Source organism: Euleptes europaea, chromosome 10 (genome assembly GCF_029931775.1).
Source record: "Euleptes europaea isolate rEulEur1 chromosome 10, rEulEur1.hap1, whole genome shotgun sequence".
Taxonomy (NCBI): Eukaryota; Metazoa; Chordata; class Lepidosauria; order Squamata; family Sphaerodactylidae; genus Euleptes; species Euleptes europaea.
In genome coordinates, this window is record NC_079321.1 from 14,300,623 (window position 1) to 14,320,884 (window position 20,262).

At 46.1% G+C, this 20,262-nt stretch overlaps 1 protein-coding gene across 1 annotated transcript in view; it reads right to left on the bottom strand.

Annotated features, from left to right (window-relative positions):
* Positions 1-4,109: 4,109 nt before the first annotated feature.
* COL6A1 (collagen type VI alpha 1 chain) overlaps positions 4,110-20,262 on the bottom strand; it is a 56,752-nt gene continuing 40,599 nt past the window's right edge. Inside the window, exons 24-35 of the mRNA XM_056856862.1 lie at positions 20,145-20,180; positions 18,103-18,165; positions 17,201-17,266; positions 15,637-15,672; positions 15,109-15,145; positions 13,718-13,726; positions 10,933-11,066; positions 10,048-10,157; positions 8,108-8,294; positions 5,950-6,112; positions 4,933-4,962; positions 4,110-4,732 (exon numbers count right to left, since the gene is read on the bottom strand). Coding sequence (XP_056712840.1) covers positions 4,122-4,732; positions 4,933-4,962; positions 5,950-6,112; positions 8,108-8,294; positions 10,048-10,157; positions 10,933-11,066; positions 13,718-13,726; positions 15,109-15,145; positions 15,637-15,672; positions 17,201-17,266; positions 18,103-18,165; positions 20,145-20,180 — 1,482 coding nt within the window. The 3' untranslated portion in view covers positions 4,110-4,121. The remainder of the gene's footprint in view (positions 4,733-4,932; positions 4,963-5,949; positions 6,113-8,107; positions 8,295-10,047; positions 10,158-10,932; positions 11,067-13,717; positions 13,727-15,108; positions 15,146-15,636; positions 15,673-17,200; positions 17,267-18,102; positions 18,166-20,144; positions 20,181-20,262) is intronic.

Consider the following 20,262-nt stretch of genomic DNA (forward strand, 5'->3'; position numbering starts at 1 on the left):
CGCTTAGGGCTGTTTAGCTTGGAAAGAAGGCGGCTGAGGGGAGACATGATAGAGGTCTATAAAATAATGCACGGTTTGGAGAGAGTGGACAGGGAGACGTTTTTCTCCCTCTCTCATAATATTAGAACGCGGGGTCATGTGCTGAAGCTGGAGGGTGAGAGATTCAAAACAGATAAAAGGAAGTATTTTTTCACACAACGCATAGTTAAATTGTGGACCTCCCTGCCCCAAAATGTGGTGATGGCTGCCAGCTTGGAAGGCTTTAAGAGGGGAGTGGACATGTTCATGGAGGAGAGGGCTACTAGTTAAAATGTATACTAGTCATGATGCATACCTATTCTTTCCAGGATCAGAGGATCATGCTGATTATATTAGGTTCTGTGGAACACCGGCAGGACTATGCTGCTGCAGTCGTCTTGTTTGTGGGCTTCCTAGAGGCACCTGGGCCATGTCCGCACTGCGCGTTTGCGGCTCTGAATTCTGCGGGCTTTCCTTGCATGTTCCCACTTCAACTTACCCAAAGGATTCCGAGGACGTCTCCAGAGCGCAATTTCGCCGCATTAAGCGCATCCGCTTATACTGCGAATTAAAAAAATAACATGTCCTCCACACCCGGTGCCTGAAAGTGGGAACATGCAATGCGTGTTCGATCCATTTCCTGCTGCCAGCCCACTTCCTGCTGCCAGGCAACCCCCGCACTCCCCACGCCTCCCTTACTAACGCTGGACCAATCGCCGTCCTTGCTTGGAGCGCCGACTGGGCATGCGTGGGAGTGTGCCGGTCTGAGCTTTTCAAATGCAGTGGAGAAAGGCAGCGCGGTGGGAACAGAAATTTAAAGTCGTATTGGATTATTTTGTACTGGATGCGTGTAAATTGCGAGGTAAGTTTCTAGTGCGTTCACGGGCCAGGTTGGCCACTGTGTGAGCAGACTGCTGGACTTGATGGGCCTTGGTCTGATCCAGCAGGGCCTTTCTTATGTTCTTATCTAGCCACAGTGATCCATGCCTTAGTTACATTTGGACTGGGCTATTGCAATGTGCTCTACTTGGGGCCACCCTTGAAGAGTGTTTGGAAGCTGCAGCTAGAAGAAGAGTTGGTTTTTATATGCCGACTTTCTCGAGGTAGGTGGGGCTGAGAGAGTATGACTAGCCCAAGGTCACCCAGCTGGCTTCATGTGTACTAGTGGGGAAACAAATCCAGTTCACCAGATTAACGTTTACCAATCAGTGAAAAATCAGTGGCAGATTTACACCTGGTGGGTTACCCGGTAAGATGGGAACCCCTAGGACAGGGGTGGGGAACCTTTTTTCCGCCAAGGGCCATTTGGATATTTATAACATCATTCGTGGGCCATACAAAATTATCATCTTAAAAATTAGCCGACCAAGCCCCAAGCAGACAGCTGCCCCAGATGACCCCCCTGCTGGGCAAGCAGGCAGGCATCCAACCAGTGGTGCACTCATTCACCTGGTGGCACAGGATGGTCTGTTGCACCAGTCGGGCGTGGCTAAGAACTCGCCCCCCCTGCTCATTCTGGCCCTGCCCCCTTTAACACCTCCATTCTTGCCACTTCTGCCCCAGCCCTCTTGTAGTACAGAGGGAATACGTTTCTCCACGGCCCGGGTGGGAAAGGGTTAACAGTTTCTTGGGCGGTCCTAGCAGCTCCATAGCTAACAACTCTTCTGCAAGGGGGAAAAATGGTTCCTTTTCTCGGCAAAACAAACTCACATCCATCTTGAATAGAGGCTATTCCTGGCCACATGAGGGGGCGGATCGCCAGACATAGATCCTTCTGAGCTAGAGATCTGCCAGGACCTATGAAGGGCCAGACCAAATGATTTTGCAGGCCTTAAACGGCCACCGGGCCTGACATTCCCCACCCTTGCCCTAGGAGTGTGGTTTATGGTGTGTTTTATGATCCCAGCGAGAGTTTGAGGGCCAAGGTACTGAACTGCAACGTTTTTAAAAAGCCTTTTGAGCACCACCAGCTCATCTTCAGAACTTGTTGTTTAGGGCTAAGAGCAGCATTTCCCCAAAGGAAGACGCAAAACATGTTGTGGGTTGTAATCTCCTGAGAAGTGCAAAAGAGCAGTTTAAAAAAAACACCAAACGGACATCTGACTCAATGGGATTTCTTTTTAATTTAGAGAGGACAAACGTTTTTTAAAAATGAAAAGAATGTCTTGTGTAAACAGTTCTCTGACAAACGCATCATGTCATAGGAAAACCACCAAACACGAACATGCTCCATTTACTTATGTGGTTTGGTCACAAGAGTTAGGGTTGCCAACTCTGGGTTGGGAAATTCCTGGAGATTTGGGAGTGGAGTCTAGGAAAGGGGAGGTTTGGGAGGTCAGCGGGGTGTAGTGCCTTAAGAGTCCACCCTCCAAAGCAGCCATTTTCTCCAGGGGAACAGATCTCTGTAGTCTGGAGATCAGTTGTAATTCCAGAAGATAGCCAGGTACCACCTGGATGTTGGCAACCCTAACAAGAGAACAGATCACCAATGATGGCTCTTCAGGGCTTTTTCAGATAGGGAAAAGTTGGAGGAGGGCTTAACCACCCCTCAGCCTTGGTCCCAATCCAGATGAGGCCCTCATATGTGTGAAAATGTGTGAAGTTTTAAAAAATCACTGGAAGCTCTGAATACAAAACTCCCAACTTGCATCTGGTAAGGCACTGAATAAACCTGAAGAGGATTGATCTGCCCTTTGAGAGATTCCCAGTCATATCAAGGTTGCTTCTGGTTTCTTACATTTTGTGAAAAGGCCCATTTCCAGTGAATGTTATTTCTCCTCTGATGGGAAACACTTTTCCTTGTTAGCTACCCTGAGACAAAGTCAAGTTCCCCCCCTTCCGAAATTATGGAAAACAATTTATTTGAAAAAAACCTGGACGTGAACATTGGACAGTAAAAAACCACAGGAAGAAAATAAAACAAAGTGGTAAAGTGGATCTTGATTACAAAACAGTAAAAGCCACCATAACTGAAAATTATGTCCATTGATTTCATAGCAAGAGCACCATTGGAAACAATAGATTTAATGGTCCAAACCGTTCCCCAATTCTGACATGTTTGTTATTATTTTTCCAGGAACGACTGTGCAAACGTATTATGTAAACCTCAGGTTGTGGGGAGGGAGGGTTAGCACCAGCATGGACTCTCACATTGGACAGGATGTGGCTCTCGGAAGCCGGTCCTGGGCTTCCCTACGATTTTATCGCAAATATTTCAGATAATAATGCTAATTAAAAGATCGCCTTTCAGGGCCTCTAATTTATTGGAGGTAAGAAGAGACTGCCCTGACCTGCATGGCCCAGGCTAGCCTGATCTCGTCAAATTTCAGAAGCTAAGCTCTAGTTAGTACTTGGATGGGTGACCACCAAGGAATACCAGGGTTGCTATGGAGAGGCAGGCAGTGGCAAAACCACCTCGGTTAGTCCCTTGCTTTGAAAACCCTACTGCGACTTGACGGCACTTTACACACACGAGAAGAGAATAAGCGCTCAATAATTAAACTGTCATTTGTATTGATGCTCGCAAGCTAAATGATATTAATATAACTTGCTTTGAACTGGAGGGTGTACACAAGGTTATGATTTTGGCCATCGCCTCTCTTGCCCTGAAGAGCAGCTGGTCTTCCAGGAATTGTCTCCTAGTCCTTAAAGGGCCAAGCGTTTTTGCTGGAACTGGGTAGCCTAGGCAACACTTTTCCATATCATGAAAATAAAATAAAAGAGTAGCAAACTTAAAAAAATAAATCGTGTCAGCAAGATAAAGGATCGTTTTATTCTGCAAAGTGGACCCTAATATCCATGTGAAATGTGCTCTCGCTCTTAGGAATAACGGTAGTGCATTTCAAGATTCTTAAGTTTTATCAACCAAGCTTCCCCCAGTTGAAAATATGATGCAAGAATAAGCGGACCTGCATTTCGCCCCTTGCAGATTACAAAAATTCACGGGAAAAAAGAAATGGACAGGGAGGGGCACGATGCAGCTCAAAATCAGGGGCATGGGCAGGCTTTTTATAAAAAATATGGGTTCTGTTTAGTGCTAACTTTTTAATTATTTTTTTTAAAACGTAGAATCTATATATCCCGCTCTTTTACATTCCGCCGACTCAGTTGACAGCTACTTTCCTGGAAACAGTTTGATAGAAGACGCCCCTCAGCAGAGAGTTGTAATCTGGCACTCGGAAAAGGTGGCTCTCCCCGTAGGCCACGTCATACTTGGTGGTTTTTCCAGTCACGAGTACACGTAAATTTGGCTCATTGGCTTGAGTGCCAACAGCCAGGACGAAGATCTCAAGACCCTGCTGACGAGCTTCTTGGACCGCCCTCTCGATGGCGCTTCCGGTGATGCCTTGAGAGTTGCCGTCGGAGAAGACCAAGACCCTGTTTTTCGCCCCTCTGCGAGGAGGCGGCCGGTACAGGTTGGTGACGTAGTTGAGAGCGGCAGTCACGTCTGTGGCATCGTTCATGAATTGCATGTTGTCGATGGCCTCGGCAATCACGGTGTAGTTGTGCTCGAAACGCGCCTCCATTTTCTGCTGAGCTGTGCCGCTGTACTGGACGACTGAAATGCGCACCGAGTCATCTGCAGGTTTGGCTGCTGTCAGGAACCGCTCGGCCAGGCGCTTCACAAATTTCTTGGTGGTATTGAAGTTACGGCTCCCGACGCTGGTAGAACTATCCACCAGGAGGGTGATATCGGCTGGGCCGTCAAAGGAGACTAAAAGGGGAAGAAGAAGAAGAAGAAGAAGAATTGGTTTTTTCCTTCCCTTCCCCTCCCCATAACAGACACCCTGTGAGGTAGGTGGGGTTGAGAGAGCTGTGACTAGCCTAAGGTCACCCAGCTGGCTTCGTGTGTAGGAGTGGGGAAAGAGGCTTGAAGATGAAAGGCACAAGGACAGCTTTGGAAAGAATACTCACTTGGGCATGTGTAGTCCGGGCATTTCTTTTCTGTAAACCAATCCAAAAGAAGAGGGCATCAAATCATTTTGTTTACTTACAGGCAACCTTTGTCAGTCAACAGATGGCTTTTGTACAGCTCCCTGTGCTTTAAAAATCCCGAGGGCAGTGAATGGTACTGCTGCTGGGCATCTACAAGTCATCTCCTAAGCCTCTGTGGATACTAGCCCTGGCTGTTTCCTGACACTGCTAATATTATAAACAACTTTCTGCAGAGGTGCCAGGTATGTGGTCTTTTCAAGATATTTTAGCATCTGTCGCTCACTTTTCAGTAAAGCCCCCCAAAACACCTTACAATAAAACCAAAGGTCTAGTTATAATGGGGTGGATCTTAACCCTTCCCCTGAGCAAAGTTTATTTCTTTAAATTCTTTGGGTATCTGAAGAAGTAAGCTGCGGCTCACGAAAGCTCACACCCTGCCAGAAATTTTGTTAGTCTTTAAGGTGCTGCTGGACTCTTGCACTTTCTACTGCTACAGACAGACTAACACGGCTACCCATCGTGATCTCTCTCCATGGAAGTACAAATGTAGTACAACGTTGGTACGTGACTGATGTTGTACCTGGAAACACGAACATAAATCCCAGCTTTGGATCAAGTCCCAACTTTTACCTCTCCAGTTCCTCATCCAAGGGTGCACAGCTGTGGTTCAAACACACGTTGACAAGACAGTGAAGGGCTATTTAAGATAGGATGGTTCTTGTGGATGGTGCTTTTGCTTTAATTAACTCCATCGTTGAAGATCATACAATCATATTATGATTTAATTAGTCATACCTTTCAAAGCAGGCTGGTTCCACTGAGAAGAGATGGTCAGACCGCCCTCAAAGCAACTCTTCTCTCATCACCTTTTCTGCATTTATTGTATTAAAGCGAGAACCCGAATTCCGGTTTCTCCGATTTGCTACTTCCTTGGGCATCTGCCTAGAAACAGTCGACAGCTGACCCCAAACTAGTACTCCGAGACCTCTCACCCACCTTTGCAGACGTAAGAGGTAATGTTCTGCAGGAAATTGTCATCCAGAAGCTCTGCGTAGCTTTCTCGCAGAATAGATATTCCCGATCCCGAACAGGCAATACTTGATAATTGCTCGGGGTTTGGAGGAGCGTGGAAAATATCGCCGATACCCAAGGGGTACACCTAGAGGGCGACAAATGTTCAGTGTTGTAAACATCTACACCAGGGGTCCCCAACATTTTTGAGCCTTTGGGTGGCTTTGGCATTCTGACACAGGGTGAGGGACGCAACCACAAAATGGCTGCTGCAAAGGGTTGCCAACCTCCAGGTAGTAGCTGGAGACCTCTCGTTATTACAGCTGATCTCCAGCTGATAGAGATCAGTTCCCCTGGAGAAAATGGCCGCTTTGGCAATTGGACTCTATGGCACTGAAGTCCCTCCCCTCCCCAAACCCTGTTCTCTTCAGGCTCTGCCCCAAAAAACCTCCCACCAATGGCGAAGAGGGACCTGGAAACCCTACTGCTGCAGGAGGTAAAGCCAACCACAAAATGGCTGTCGCGGGGCAGAGCCACACACAAAGGAAGTGCAAATGCAGAGGAGAGGAGGGGTCATTTTAAAAATATATTAGGAAAGAGGAATGAGGGAGATCATTGTAGTGGCACACACTACTAAAACATTATTTTAATCTGTACAGCCAATCGGAAGCTTTTCAGGGCACCCCACTTCCTAAAAACACTTGGTGGGTGCCAAGAAAGGTGTCAGCCGGCACCATGGTGCCCCAGATGCCCCACGTGGGAGATGTCTGACCTGTGGCCCCAACAGGGCAAAACATATGCACACAGAGAGAACGAGTATGTCTGAGGCATTACAGGATGGTGGGCAAGCCCAAGAATGCCAAAGTCAATGGAAGGAAACAAAAGAAGTTGTACAATCCCTGAGCTTCCCAGGCTAAGCTCTGGAAAGCTTCTCAATGCCCACAGGCAACATTTATTATTTTGCTCTGCTACTTTCCCCCTCCTGACTGTCTCTCTCTGTGTTAAGTGCCGTCAAGACGCTTCCGAATCATGGCGAACCTATGAATCAAATCCCTCCAAAATGTCCTATCTTTGACAGCCTTGCTCAGGTCTTACAAACTGAGGGCCGTGGCTTCCTTTATTGAGTCAATCCATCTCCTGTTGGGTCTTCCTCTTTTCCTGCAGCCCTCAACATTTCCTACCATGACTGTCTTTTCCATCGACTCTTGTCTTCTCATAATGTGACCAAAATACGATAGCCTCAGTTCAGTCATTTTAGATTCTAGGGTCAGTTCAGGATTAATTTGATCTATAACCCACTGATTTGGTTTTTTTTGGCAGTCCACGGTATTCGTACCACTCTCCTCCAACACCATATTTCAAAGGAATCTACTTTCTTCCTATCAGCTTTCTTCAATGTCCAGCTTCCACATCCGTACATAGTAATAGTGAATACGATGGCATGAATTAACTTAATCTTGGTGGCCAGTGACACATCCTTACACTTCAGAATCTTTTCTAGCTCCTGACTGTCTGTTTCCTTAATTATTGTAATTCATGCTGAACTCCCTAAATCATTCCCCAAATCTATATTATATGTGTATAATGAAAATGCTTTACATACTAAGATGTTGGGAAGGACATTTTTGATGTGGAACACAGGCAGGATGCTGCTGCAGTTGTCTTGCTTGTGGGCTTCCTAGAGGCACTTGGTTGGCCTCTGTGTGAACAGACTGCTGGACTTGATGGGCCTTGGTCTGATCCAGCATGGCTTCTCTTATGTTCTTTGATCCTCAAAATATTGCTTCTGAAAGCATTGGGGTCAGTCAAAGTTAGAACAGTATCAGAGTTTCCTGGTATTTCCTACTGGCCTTCTAAAAGAAGGGCTGTCAGTAAATGTCAACATTCAACAAATTTTTGACATTTACCGGACCACATCTACATTGGTTCTGAACTGTGTTAGAGGCAGGAATACTGGCCTGTATCGAAGCCGTCTTCCGCCATGCCTAGAGAGCTTGCATTCTTCTGCTTGCTCAGAATTGGTTTCCTTTCCTCCTGACTAAATCTGCTGCCTCAAAAAACACACTGGCATGCCCCCTGTCCCCACTGACCAGGCAATTTCCCTTTCTTTCCCCTTCCCCTGCCACCTGGTTGTTAGTTTCACCTGGGTATTGGCTTCACAGAGCGCATTCAGTGGTACTGGGTCCCGAAGGGTGTCAGACCGCCCATCTGTTATAACAATGGCCACTCGGTTGTCAGAGGAAAACCGTCGCAGCAAGTGCTCCTTGGTGAACTCCAGGGCCTCCCCGGTATAAGTGCCACCAGCGATCCAGTGCAAGTTCTTCACAGCCCTACAAGCCAAAAAAAAAAAGCAGCAAGGGTCAGTGCCAATTGCTCGAAGCAAAGCTTCTCTCCAGACAAAGACATTGGGGCTAATCTCCTAGTTTAATTGTGGAACTCCCTGCCCCAGGATGTGGTGATGGATGCCTACTTGGAAGGCTTTAAGAGAGGAGTGGACATGTTCCTGGAGAAGAGGGCTATTCATGGCTACTAGTCAAAATGGATACTAGTCATGATGCAGACCTATTCTCTACAGGATCAGAGGAGCAAGCCTATTACATTAGGTGCTGAAGAACACAGGCAGGATAGTCCTGCTGCAGTCGTCTGGTTTCTGGGCTTCCTAGAGGCACCTGTTTGGCCACAGTGTGAACAGGCTGCTGGACTTGATGGCCTTGGTCTAATCCAGCATGGCCTTTATGTTCTAGTCCCTTCCTTTGTGGTCTACATCTTACTTGCCCTGGGCAGCCTGGAGTCTTTTCCTTGCAGAAACCAGCAGTTCTGACTTCAAAACACATCCGACACAACTATTTTGCGACATCGGAAGTTGAAACAACCCTACCAGTTTGCACAGAAATGACAGAATATTGTGGCTAGAAATCCAAGGTATCCATTACCAGAGAGCAGAGGAAAGAAACACCATCGGTTACCAAGATCCCAATCCTGAGCAAAATTGTGTTGGTTATTTACCATGAACTAGGGTTGCCAACTCTGTCCTGGGAAATTCCTGGAGATTTGAATAATAGAATCACAGAGTTGGAAGAGGTGATACAAGCCCTTTTTATTTTTGTAAAAATACACCAGCTTTTAGCTGGCATATCTCCCGTGCAACCCTATGAGGGTTGTATGGGTTTTTGAGCCAGGCAGAGGTTTCGGCTGTGCCGAAACCTCTTTAGGAGGCAACGCCGCCAGTTTGCCTCCTAAGCCCGGCGGGGGCATTCCTTTCAGGGATGCACTGTAAAATGTCCTCCCACTGGTTTATGAGTGAATTATAATGTCAGGTTTATATCAGTTTATTCTTTTGTGTAGGACTGGCCTATTTTGTCCTATGGAGAGAGTAGGAGGGCATTCTTGACGCTTGATGGTATATACAATGTTGGAAACGAATGAACCTGAGATGGTACGGCTGGTGTTGTTAGATCCAGTGATGTACTCTTAGATTGTTTATGGGGACAAAGTTGGCATCTTGGTTTATTACAGGCCCTGATCCCAGAATCATTGTCCATGTTAAGAAGTGCATTATTGCGAGTGAGAAGCTGTTTAGGGTTAGTAGGCTGTCTGTGGGCAAGATACGGTCGGACTACCAGTGCCTGTGCGAGGAACGTCATTACCAAGCATAAGTTGTAGGTCAAAGGTTTCTCTGTTGGTAGTGTTTGTGTCCCCATTATACATGTCATTGCACACTGCTAAAGTTTATGACAGAATATGTTACCTTTTTTCCAAAAAGTAATATTTTCTTGGATATTTTTCTTGGGATATTTTTCTTCAAGCAACTTCACAGTTGCTCAATTAGCCACAAAGAGACGCGATCATTTCTTGACCTGAACCATCCCCAGTTCTTGCTGGGAGGAATTTAGGAAGGGGATTTCTGTCGCCAGGGTTCTGATGGGTTACAGAGGCACCATAAAGAACCCTTGGATGTAGCTTTTATCCAGAGCATTTAGCAGGAACGTTTCCAGCAAAAGGGGTTCCCACATCACACACACACAGGCAGGAGCAAAGCTCAAGAGTTCCTCTCTGAGTTATGGGCTCCAGATCTAAACTTACTCTTTAAGTTGTCCAATGTTGTTGATGTTGGCATCTCCCATGGCGACCAGCTCCTGAGTGTTGTCATGGCTGTACTGCACAACACCAACGCGTGACTCCCCGGGGTCAAACTGTTAAAGAAAAGTTAGACCTAATTTGTAAACCTATATGTTATTGTAACTGACCAAACCAAGGATGGTTGGTAGCGTCTGGGGTGCCATGATGGAAACCATGTTGTGGCCCAGACTGGTCCTGGGAGCTATTTCTTTGGATAATACGAATCATCTGAAGAAGAAGAGTAGGTTTTTATGCCCCGCTTTTTTCTACTTAAGGAGTCTCAAAGTGGCTTACAAATCTCCTTCCCTTTCTCTCCCAACAACAGGCACCATGTGAGGTAGGTGAGAGCCAGTGTGGTGTGAGAGCCAGCACAGGGTAGTGGTTATGAGCGGTGGACTCTAATCTGGGGAACTGGGTTTGATTCCCCGCTCCTCCACCTGAAGCCAGGTGGGTGACCTTGGGCCAGTGACTGTTCTCTCAGAACTCTCTCAGCCCCACCTACCTCACAAGGTGAAGGGAAGGTGATTGTAAGCTGGTTTGATTCTCCTTAAAAAGGTAGAGAAAACCAGCATATAAAAACCAACTCTTCTTCTTCTTTGGGGCTGAGAGAGTTCGGCGAGAACTGTGACTGGCCCGAGGTCACCCAGAATGCTTCATGTGGAGGAGTGGGGAATCAAACCCGGTTCACCAGATTAGAGTCCGCCACTCCTAACCACTACACCACACTGGCTCTCTGGAAAGACAGTTTCTATTTCAGGCCTTCTATTCCAGGCCAAAGAGCCAGGCAGAATCTTTTCTGAGGTTGGACAGAGTAACTGAGAGGAGACGTGATAGAGGGTCAAGCCTTACCCTCACGTGTTCGTCGCTGCTCAGCCTGTCGATGACCTTCACGATGAAATCCTTCGCAATCTGGAAGTTTTGTAGGCCGATACTCTCGGAACTGTCCAGCACGAAGAGAACGTCAACAGGCCCACACTTGCATTCTGGAACAAAGCACAGGACCGCACCGTTTACAGAACTGGGCCTGGAAAACCTTCGTTTCTCTCAGGTCCTGAAGCTCACAGTGGCGGTGGCACTACCCAGCGGAAAAAGTCTTGTTCTCCTTGCTGATCTAAGCCTCAGTTCAGGCACCGTGTCAAACCACGGCTTGTGCTAAATAAACTTTAAGCTTCTAAATGGGCAGGCAAACCGCGGTTCAGGGCAGTTCATCCAGGTGCAGTGGGGTTTCCAGAAGAGGAGTAACCGCAATGCTATGGCTTGGATCCCAGGGCGGGTTTCTGAGGATGAAGGAAGGGTGATTTTTGCTGATTTCCCCTTGTTTTGCTGCAGACCTTTGACTCCCCCCACGTGGGGCTATATTTTGAGCTGCAGCGGGGGAGGGAGTAGAGAAGAGGTCTCACTTTATGGACAGAAATCCCTTCTGGCCACAATTTCCAGTGGATCCAAGCCTTTAAGAACATAAGAAAAGCCATGCTGGATCAGACCAAGGCCCATCAAGTCCAGCAGTCTGTTCACACAGTGGCCAACCAAATGCTTCTAGGAAGCCCACAAACAAGACGTCTGCAGCAGACCCATCCTGCCTGTGTTCCACAGGCTTTCTCAATTCAGATCGTGCTAACCTAGTGTCCAAAAATCCCCTTCAGACCGTGGATTCTGATTCTAGTGCCAATGCCAAACTACGGTTTTGTGATTTGGACTGTGCACTACACTGTTGCTATGCTTCCTTATGCATAATTAAGCAGGTTGATGGAAACAGGCTTTGGGTTAAGATTCCATTGCCATTTATGCAGGACTGTTTCCCCAAGGTCACCCCTGCTGACTGGCCCGGTACTTTGTTTTGATTATTCATGCCTTTCCCCATCAGCAGAGATCACCTCGCACTCCCTGTGTGTTTCTGTGCGTTTTGCCCATGTTTTCTGGATTCTCGCTAAAACAGCATCCAGAAAACCCAGCCAAAACGCGTAGAAATGTGCGGGGAGAGCGAGGCGACCTCTGACGGTCGGGAAAGGCAAGCATGATCCAAACGAAGCACCGGAGCAGTTAGCAGGATGACCGTGAGGGAAACAGCCCCGCATAAAGGGCCCATGTTAGCTTTTCACACACATGGTAATTTGTTATTTTTATTATTTTACAAAATTTATATCCTGCCGTTCTGCCCTCACAAGGGCCCCCAAGGTGGCTAACAAATTAAAACACACAAGATAAATTTAAATTTTAAAATCATTAAAACTACACCCCCCCCAAGACACACATATCATTAAAACAATTCCAAACAGAGCTCAATATATATATAGCAAAGACATAAAAGCAACAGTTAAAACGTTAGTCAGGAAGGAGGGATCATTGAGGGGATGCCAAACGAAACAAAAAACCCTTCACCCACTAGTGGAAAGGCGCAACCAAGGACATCTAGGTGAAATTTCAACCCAAGTCTGATGAAACAGTGGTTTCAAAGAAAGAAAATAATCAGGGCCGCTGTGCCTTTTGTAAGACTTCAGTCACCACACAGCCGGATGTAATCAAGCAGCAGAGGAAGCGGCTAAAGCAGCTGATCCACAAACCGGATTTACGTATCAGCTAAACAAGCTATAGCTTAGGGCCCCACTCTCTTGACGGCCCCCCAACAATTTAAACGGAAAAAAAAACCTGGATGTACATTTCCAAAATATAAGATAAAAACAAATAAAATAAAACCTACATACAGCAACAGTGTTTTGTGTTGTGTAGGCTCCTATGATGTAAGTAATGGGCCCCGTGACAATTTGCAGTTGACCAAGGACAGCTGGACATAGAAAGGGCCCCATTACTTTCAATAGCTTAGGGCCTCATCAAACCGAAATCCGGCCCTGCTTAAGTACAATTCATTTTGAACTGCTCTCCGAGTCACCTGGATGGGTGTTATTACAAGCGCCTCGTTCTAGCCGAGGCAATTTCTGGCAGTGAACGAACGGGTCTCTTAATGCACGCCGCATTCCTAGGGCGAAAACGCATGGTCGCTTTATCCTCCTTTAATCCCTGTTTTAGCCAGGATTGAACGCACATTAGGTGAAACACACGCAATCGATCCAGGCTGAACCCTGGATGAAACAGGGATTAAAAAAGGATAAAGCAACCATGCGTCTTCGCCCCTAGTGATGAGTGCCTCTTCAGGGAAAGGGTATGTAGCTCTGGAGGCCAACGGTATGTGCCCACATGGGCTCTGACTTAAAACGGTGGCCAGTTGCGGCCCCAGACAGCCATTAGTGCCGGATCCTCAAGGTGGTAATTGCAGGGAGCACCACAGCAGAAAGAGGGACGAGGAGAATGTCTGGGCCCAGCGTCCGGGTCCAGCAAAAAGATGCTCACATGAAAATGAAACCACACTGGTAAAGAATGAGAGCCAGTGTGGTGTGGTGGTTAAGAGTGTCGGGCTAGGATCTGGGAGACCCTGGTCTGAATCCCCACTCAACCCATGGAAGCTTACTGAGTGACCTTGGGCCTAACTCGCAGCCTAACCTACCTCACAGGGTTGTTGTGAGGATAAACTGGAGGAAAGGAGAATGATGTAAGCTGCTTTGGGTCCCCACTGGGGAGGAAGGCAGGGTATAAGTGAATTAGATACATAAACAAATAAATTTGCACATGTGATACTCACCACAGCACGCTGGGAGAAAGGAAGGAAAAAATAAGATATTTTTTAGGGTTCATGTTTCAGAGACAGACTGTAAATCTAAACCATTCTGCAATTCAGTGTCTACAGCACATCTCATTTGGTCAAGAGGACAGTCTGAACAGGAGTTTACCCCCACACTGGGTACACTTGAAAATGCCTCCCAGGTCTCGGACACCAATGTTTCTTCCCAATCCCACCACATAATTATTTGCAAAACGGAAAGAGGGAACCCTAAGGAAAAGGCGGGGAAGACGTAGCAGCGTGTAAGTAGGACATATGTTATCACAGGTTGACCTCCGTTACAATATTTGCCATAATTAATTCAACTATGTCTGCAGGAAATGGCGTGCAAGCAGCAGGAACTGAGGACACCTTTCCCAAGCGCCACAGATCAGTTTTCTTATATTTGATAGTTTATAGAATGCAGGGGGTGTTTGTTTGGCTGACACCCAACAGCAGACAGGAACATCTGTTACTTTCAATACATAAAGGATGACAACTTACTAATAAGTCTGTAAACTAGGGGGCTAAGGCACCAATATCTAGATTCAGATTCCAATGAGCTGCAGATGCCACAAATGGGGCAACTTCGTTTTCTCCCTCTAGCTCTATGCTAGCCTTAAACGAAGCAACAGTTCAGATGTCACTCCAAGTTAGCTGGGGATCTCCCACTACTACAACTGATCTCCAGCCGACAGAGATCAGTTTATCTGGATAAAATGGCCGCTTTGGCAATTGGACTCTATGGCATTGAAGTCCCTCCCCTCCCCAAACCCTGCTTTCCTCAGGCTCCGCCCCCAAAATCTCCAGGTATTTCCCAACCCAGACCTGGCAACCCTAATCACGACCAACCCTGCCCCTGGAACAGCAATGTGATTTAGGGTTTCCAGGTCCCTCTTTGCCACTCACAGGAGGTTTTTTTGGCGGAGCCTGAGGAGGGCGGGGTTTGGGGAGGGGAGGGGCTTCGATGCCATAGAGTCCAATTGCCAAAGTGGCCATTTTTTCCAGGTGAACTGATCTCTGTTGGCTGGAGATCAGTTGTAACAACAAGAGATCGCCAGCTAGTACCTGGAGGTTGGCAACCCTAGTGTGATGACGTCATACAGTCTCAGCACTGACACAAGGCATGAACATTTACTGGCCATCCATTCAAAAGACACATGCACTTACACATGCACAGACACCCACCTCCCAAATGATTTAGAAAATTCCTGGTGTTTTAGTGGTATTTAAAAAAGTGACTAGCAAACTATGCTGTAATTCTGCATTTCTGTATTCTTGTGCTTTTTTTAGTACAAAGCAGAAACAAGCATGTGAGACGGGCACTCAATGGAGTGCTGGTTAATACTGCAAGAATTGATGCCGATACTCACAACACATTTTCATGATGATATCTAAAATTTCACATTCCTAAAAAAAAAAAAAAAAGGAAGAAATATAGGCTTCATCTAAATTTTGGAAACACAAGACCATTTTCTGTCTCTAATTAGCTGGATTCTTCACGATAGCCAGCCATCTTGTTTCTGTCATCATTTTGCAAGTAGAATTCTAGACGCTCGCAGCATATAGCGAATAGGGTTTGCTCAAGTTGGGGGGGGGGTCGGTGAGGAACCGCAGGGCTGGGAACGCCCACGATTGGGAACTCCCCCACCCTCAATCCATTTCAATGATGGCATGATGTCACTTCCGGGAAAACCCCAGAAGTGACGCCAGTCCTTTCTAAGAATTGCCAGACTGATGTCACTTCCGGGTTTCCCTCAGAAGTGATGTCATGCATCTCTACGACAAGCCACACAATGAACTTCCGTCCCATTTTGCTCTGAGGACTCCCCCATCCCCCTCAATCCTCCATTTTCTAAAGTTGTTTAGTGTAAGGAATTTGTAGTAAGCAGTTGACTTACATCTGGTCCCGGAGGGCCAGCAGGTCCCGGAGGTCCCTAGAAAACAAAAATGTTGTATATGAGAATCTTCAGTTATATTGGGCAAATCCCAGAAGGGAAACTATGCTAGCTTATCGTAGGAAACACATTTCCTGTGATGCCTTAAAGGCTCATAAAGTGTGCTGTAGCCCAGGAAAGCCCCATGAACAAAAAGTAGCAGACTTCAAGGCAGCCCGTTCTCTTTATTTATCTATCTATTTATTAGATTTTTTTCATTGCCACTCACCCAAAGGGTCTCGCGGCGACTCACAACATTAAAACAGTATCAGTGAGTTAAAAACAACATAAAAAAAAGATAACAATTATAAAATATTAACATTAAAATATTACACAATTAAAAGATGTAACTAGCACCAGCCCACTAACAAAACCCAATACTGGAGTTGCCCATAGGGCTACTTCGGAGAAGGTGGGGGGGAATTCGGGGGGGGTTTTCCTCATCTCTCTTGCCCCATAGCATTGGGGGATTTGCTTTCATATGCTTTTCAGCTGGGCCTGGGAGGTGTAAGGAACAAGTCTGGTACAAAGAAGCTTGTTTGTTATGTTACTGGCTCATATTGTTTTGATAGGGTGATGGCCCTAATCCAGTTAAAGTAAGCCAAGACTAATTCCCATTGAAAACAATCAAATGCTGTCATTAATTTAAATCCCATTTGCTTTAGTCATTCTTCAGCTGCCTGCATTGTGTCCGTAGCCTTTTAAAAGAGCTGTGTGGAGCTGGGCACGGACTACACTGAAAAAGCTAGCATGAGATAAACCCCCAGAAGCACATTCCGCTGAGACCACTGGTTTCCATAGGTTTCTGAAGGCCCCAGATGTCAGGTTCACTGACATGAACTACAGTTGCCCACACTTTATTTAAAATATTGCTGTTTTCCCCAAATAAAGGGAAACTCCTGTCCTGTTCATGTATTTATTCAGCCCTCCCACAAACAGTACTCTCTGTAGTCTGCTCTGCTCTTGGTGCTGTCAAGGAGCTAGGAAGATCAGAATCTTTGCCAACGTAAATGGGGGTGCTGCCAATATTGTGGTGCCTGAAACTGGTCATGCCCTGATCTGAATGGCTCAAACTAGCTCGATCTCACCAGATCTTGGAAGCTAAGCAAGATCGGTCCTGGTTAGTACTTGGACGGGAGACTACCAAGGAAGTCCAGGGCTTCTCTGCAGAGGCAGGCAATGAAAAACCTTGCCTTGAAACGCCTACGAGGTCACCACAAGTCAGCTGAAACTTGAAGGCACGTTCCACCACCATTGTACTCCAAGTTAAGCCTTACAGCAGTATTTCCTCCCGAGAGTCGGAAAATACGTTGCTTCAGCAATTAAGGGCATTGGCAGATCATTTTGCTCTCAGTTCTGGTCCAGTTTTCTACCCATCATGGTCCCAAATCTCCCTCAATAAGACTATGGGGTTAATCTTGTTATCACCCATCCTACACTATCATGATGTACTCTATGAGGCTCTCGGAAGTTCCTTTGTACATTCTATAGCCCCAGGGGAATTATGTTCTAAAACTCTGTTACTTACAGGGAGGCCCTCTGGACCTCTGTAACCCTTTGCTCCTTTCAGGCCTGGGAGAGTAATTGCTCCATCCTGGAAGAAAAAGAAAACGTTTATTTTTTGAGCAGCGCTGTAAGATCTTTCCGATGTTACAGAAGAAATTGGTCGTAGAAGAGCACATTTTTATTGAGCTTTCAGGCTTCCTTCGCCCAAGTATCCAGCTTCTTCAAAAGAATAGTCATAAGAACATAGTCCAGCCAGGTGCATTTGTGAGTATTAGTTCTTATTTAAGGACTGGTTGAAATACAGTTGAGTATATTCTCTTCCATAGAATGCTCTTGAAAGCCAGAGAGCAATGGCCTTTAGATTTTAAGTCTTTCACACGTCTAATTTTAGCTGTTTTCTGACAGGGGAATCCAACATTAGTGACTAAGTTACTTTCCACTTTTTCCACGTGATCCCTTCAATATACCTCCGAAGAGCAACACCCCATGTAAGTCTCATGCTTCTTCACAGAGGTATGAAACCGGAGATGTTTTGCCATGTTGAAAAACGAGCCAGGAAATGGACACAGGAACTGATCCTGAATCTTCCCCAGTACCTTCCCCATTCTCCCAATACATACTCGCGCTTCCAAAACCTCCATCTCTTATTTTTTGGCATTCTGAAGGGTTCAACACCACGATTAGCACCTCAAACTTATTTCCAGCCTGGCTGTTACTGAAACAGTGACCGCATTTCTCCATTCCTTCTGCTTCTTTTTATAGTATAATGCATGTAAAGAAAGCCAAGGCTTTGAGTTGACTGGAGAATTTTGAATACCTTTAAAATAATAGCTGGCAAGGTGGACATAAAATGCATGGGTCACGTTGCCTTAAGGAGACAATTCAGCTTTTGACAAGGTATCATCATCCCCAGTATCCACTTACTTCGTCTCCTGGGTCTCCAATCTCTCCATCATCACCTTTTGGACCAGGATAGCCTTTGGTGCCCTGAAGAAGACCGAGATAACACCTTTTGAGGGAGGAATATACAAACTGATGCAGTATAGGGACAACACCAGCAAAGAAGAACCTTCTGAAGGCACATCATCCTCAACTCCTGGTTGGAAGGCCCGATGGCAAGTGGAGAGCCAAATTCATGTTGCCCATTGGGATAAGGCCCACTGCTCTCAAAGCTACATTCAATCTAACCATCTGCTTCAGCTGCACTGACGGTGTCCAGGGCAATTCTGGGAGGAGTGTGTGTCCACACAGAGTCTCTCACATGCTTACTGACCAATTTAAGGGACCACATCACCACCATCATCTACGCTGGTCCCTCAGTTTTGTTTCAGGGCACGATTCAAGGTGCTGGTCTTAACCTTCAAAGTAGTTAATTCACAGTGGGTAGCCGTGTTAGTCTGTCTGCAGTAGTAGAAAAGGGCAAGAGTCCAGTAGCACCTTAAAGACTAACAAAAAGATTTTCTGGTAGGGTATGAGCTTTCGTGAGCCACAGCTCACTTCTTCAGGGTTGCCAACCTCCAGGTACTAAGGGAAATGGCAGCACATAGGCTGCCATTTCCCTTAGTCTTAACTAACCACAGCACAGGTATTTTTTTATCTTAACCTCCAGGTACTAGCTGGAGATCTCCTGCTATTACAACTGATCTCCAGCCAATAGAGATCAGTTAACCTGGAGAACATGGCCGCTTTGGCAATTGGATGCTATGGCATTGAGGTCCCTCCCCTTCCCAAACCCTGCCCCCCTCAGGCTCCGCCTAAAAAAACTCCCACCGGTGGCGAAGAGGGACCTGGCAACCCTACTTTGAAGCTCTATATGGTTTGGGACCAACATACCTGAAGGACCACCTACTCCCTTATGAAGCTGCCCAACTGGTATGGTCATCTTCTGAGGGTCTGATTCAGATGCCCCTGCCTTCTGAGATTAGGCAGGTGGCAACCCAGGAGAGGGCCTTCTCAATTGTGGGACCAAAACTCTGGAACTCTCTCCCCAGGGAGACTTGTCTGTCCCCAATCATGGCCAACTTCCACCAGCGAATGAAGACCTTGTTGTTTCGTCTGGCGTTTCCTCAGTGATTCTGCCCTATGTTTTAATTGCAGCTTTTATATTTGTGTATGTGTACTTTAGCTTGGTTTTAATTGTTTTATTAATGTGTTTCTGTTTGGTTTTAATGTTTTTTAAGATGTGTGTTTATTCTGTATGTATTTATTCTGTTAGCCGCCTTGGTGGCCCTGATGAGACTAGAAAGGCGGGGTAGAAATTTTGTAAATAAATAAATAAATAAATGTCAAGCTTGCTATAATTATTGCACTATTTGCAGCCTGAATAAGACTGAACCAAGGAAACACTCTTCAATTAAGTTGCTTCTAATGAATGAAGAGATGGTTTTTAAATGCTGATTTTCTCTACCTTTTAAGGAGAATCAAGCCGTTTTACAACCTCCTTCCCTTCCCTTCCCCTCCCCACAACAGACACCTTGTGAGGTATGTGGGGATGAGAGAGTTCAGAGAGAACTGTGACTAGCCCAAGGTCACCCAGCAGGCTTCATGTGTAGGAGTGGGGAAACCAACCCGGCTCACCAGATTAGAGTCCGCCGCTCATGTAGAGAAGTGGGGAATCAAACCCGGTTCTCCAGATTAGAGTTCACCATTCTTAACCACTACGCTACACTGGCTCAATGAACAAACAGATTGATCAACTAATATTCTTTCAAATGCAAAAAAACCTTTTCTCTACGTTAAATAACCTCAAAAAAATTTTCACCTTTTGGAATTAAAAATTGTTCAGTAAGGCCGTGCCCATTGATTTGCCATGGCCATATCAGTTCAAGAAATCGTTTATATTTTTTCTTCTGACAATTGATTTCATACAGTTCATTTGAATTCACTGCTTGATATTTTCAACTCATGGACACACGAGACAGATTGGGGTGCACGCACACCAAACAATAAGGGAGAATGAGACTTACGTTAACTCCAGAATCACCCCTGTTGCCAGGATATCCCTGGGGAGAAGAAAGGAGACAGAATGTTAACTCACAGACACGGAAGAGGGAACGTAGTCTACATTTCGGGTGTTTTGGAGTA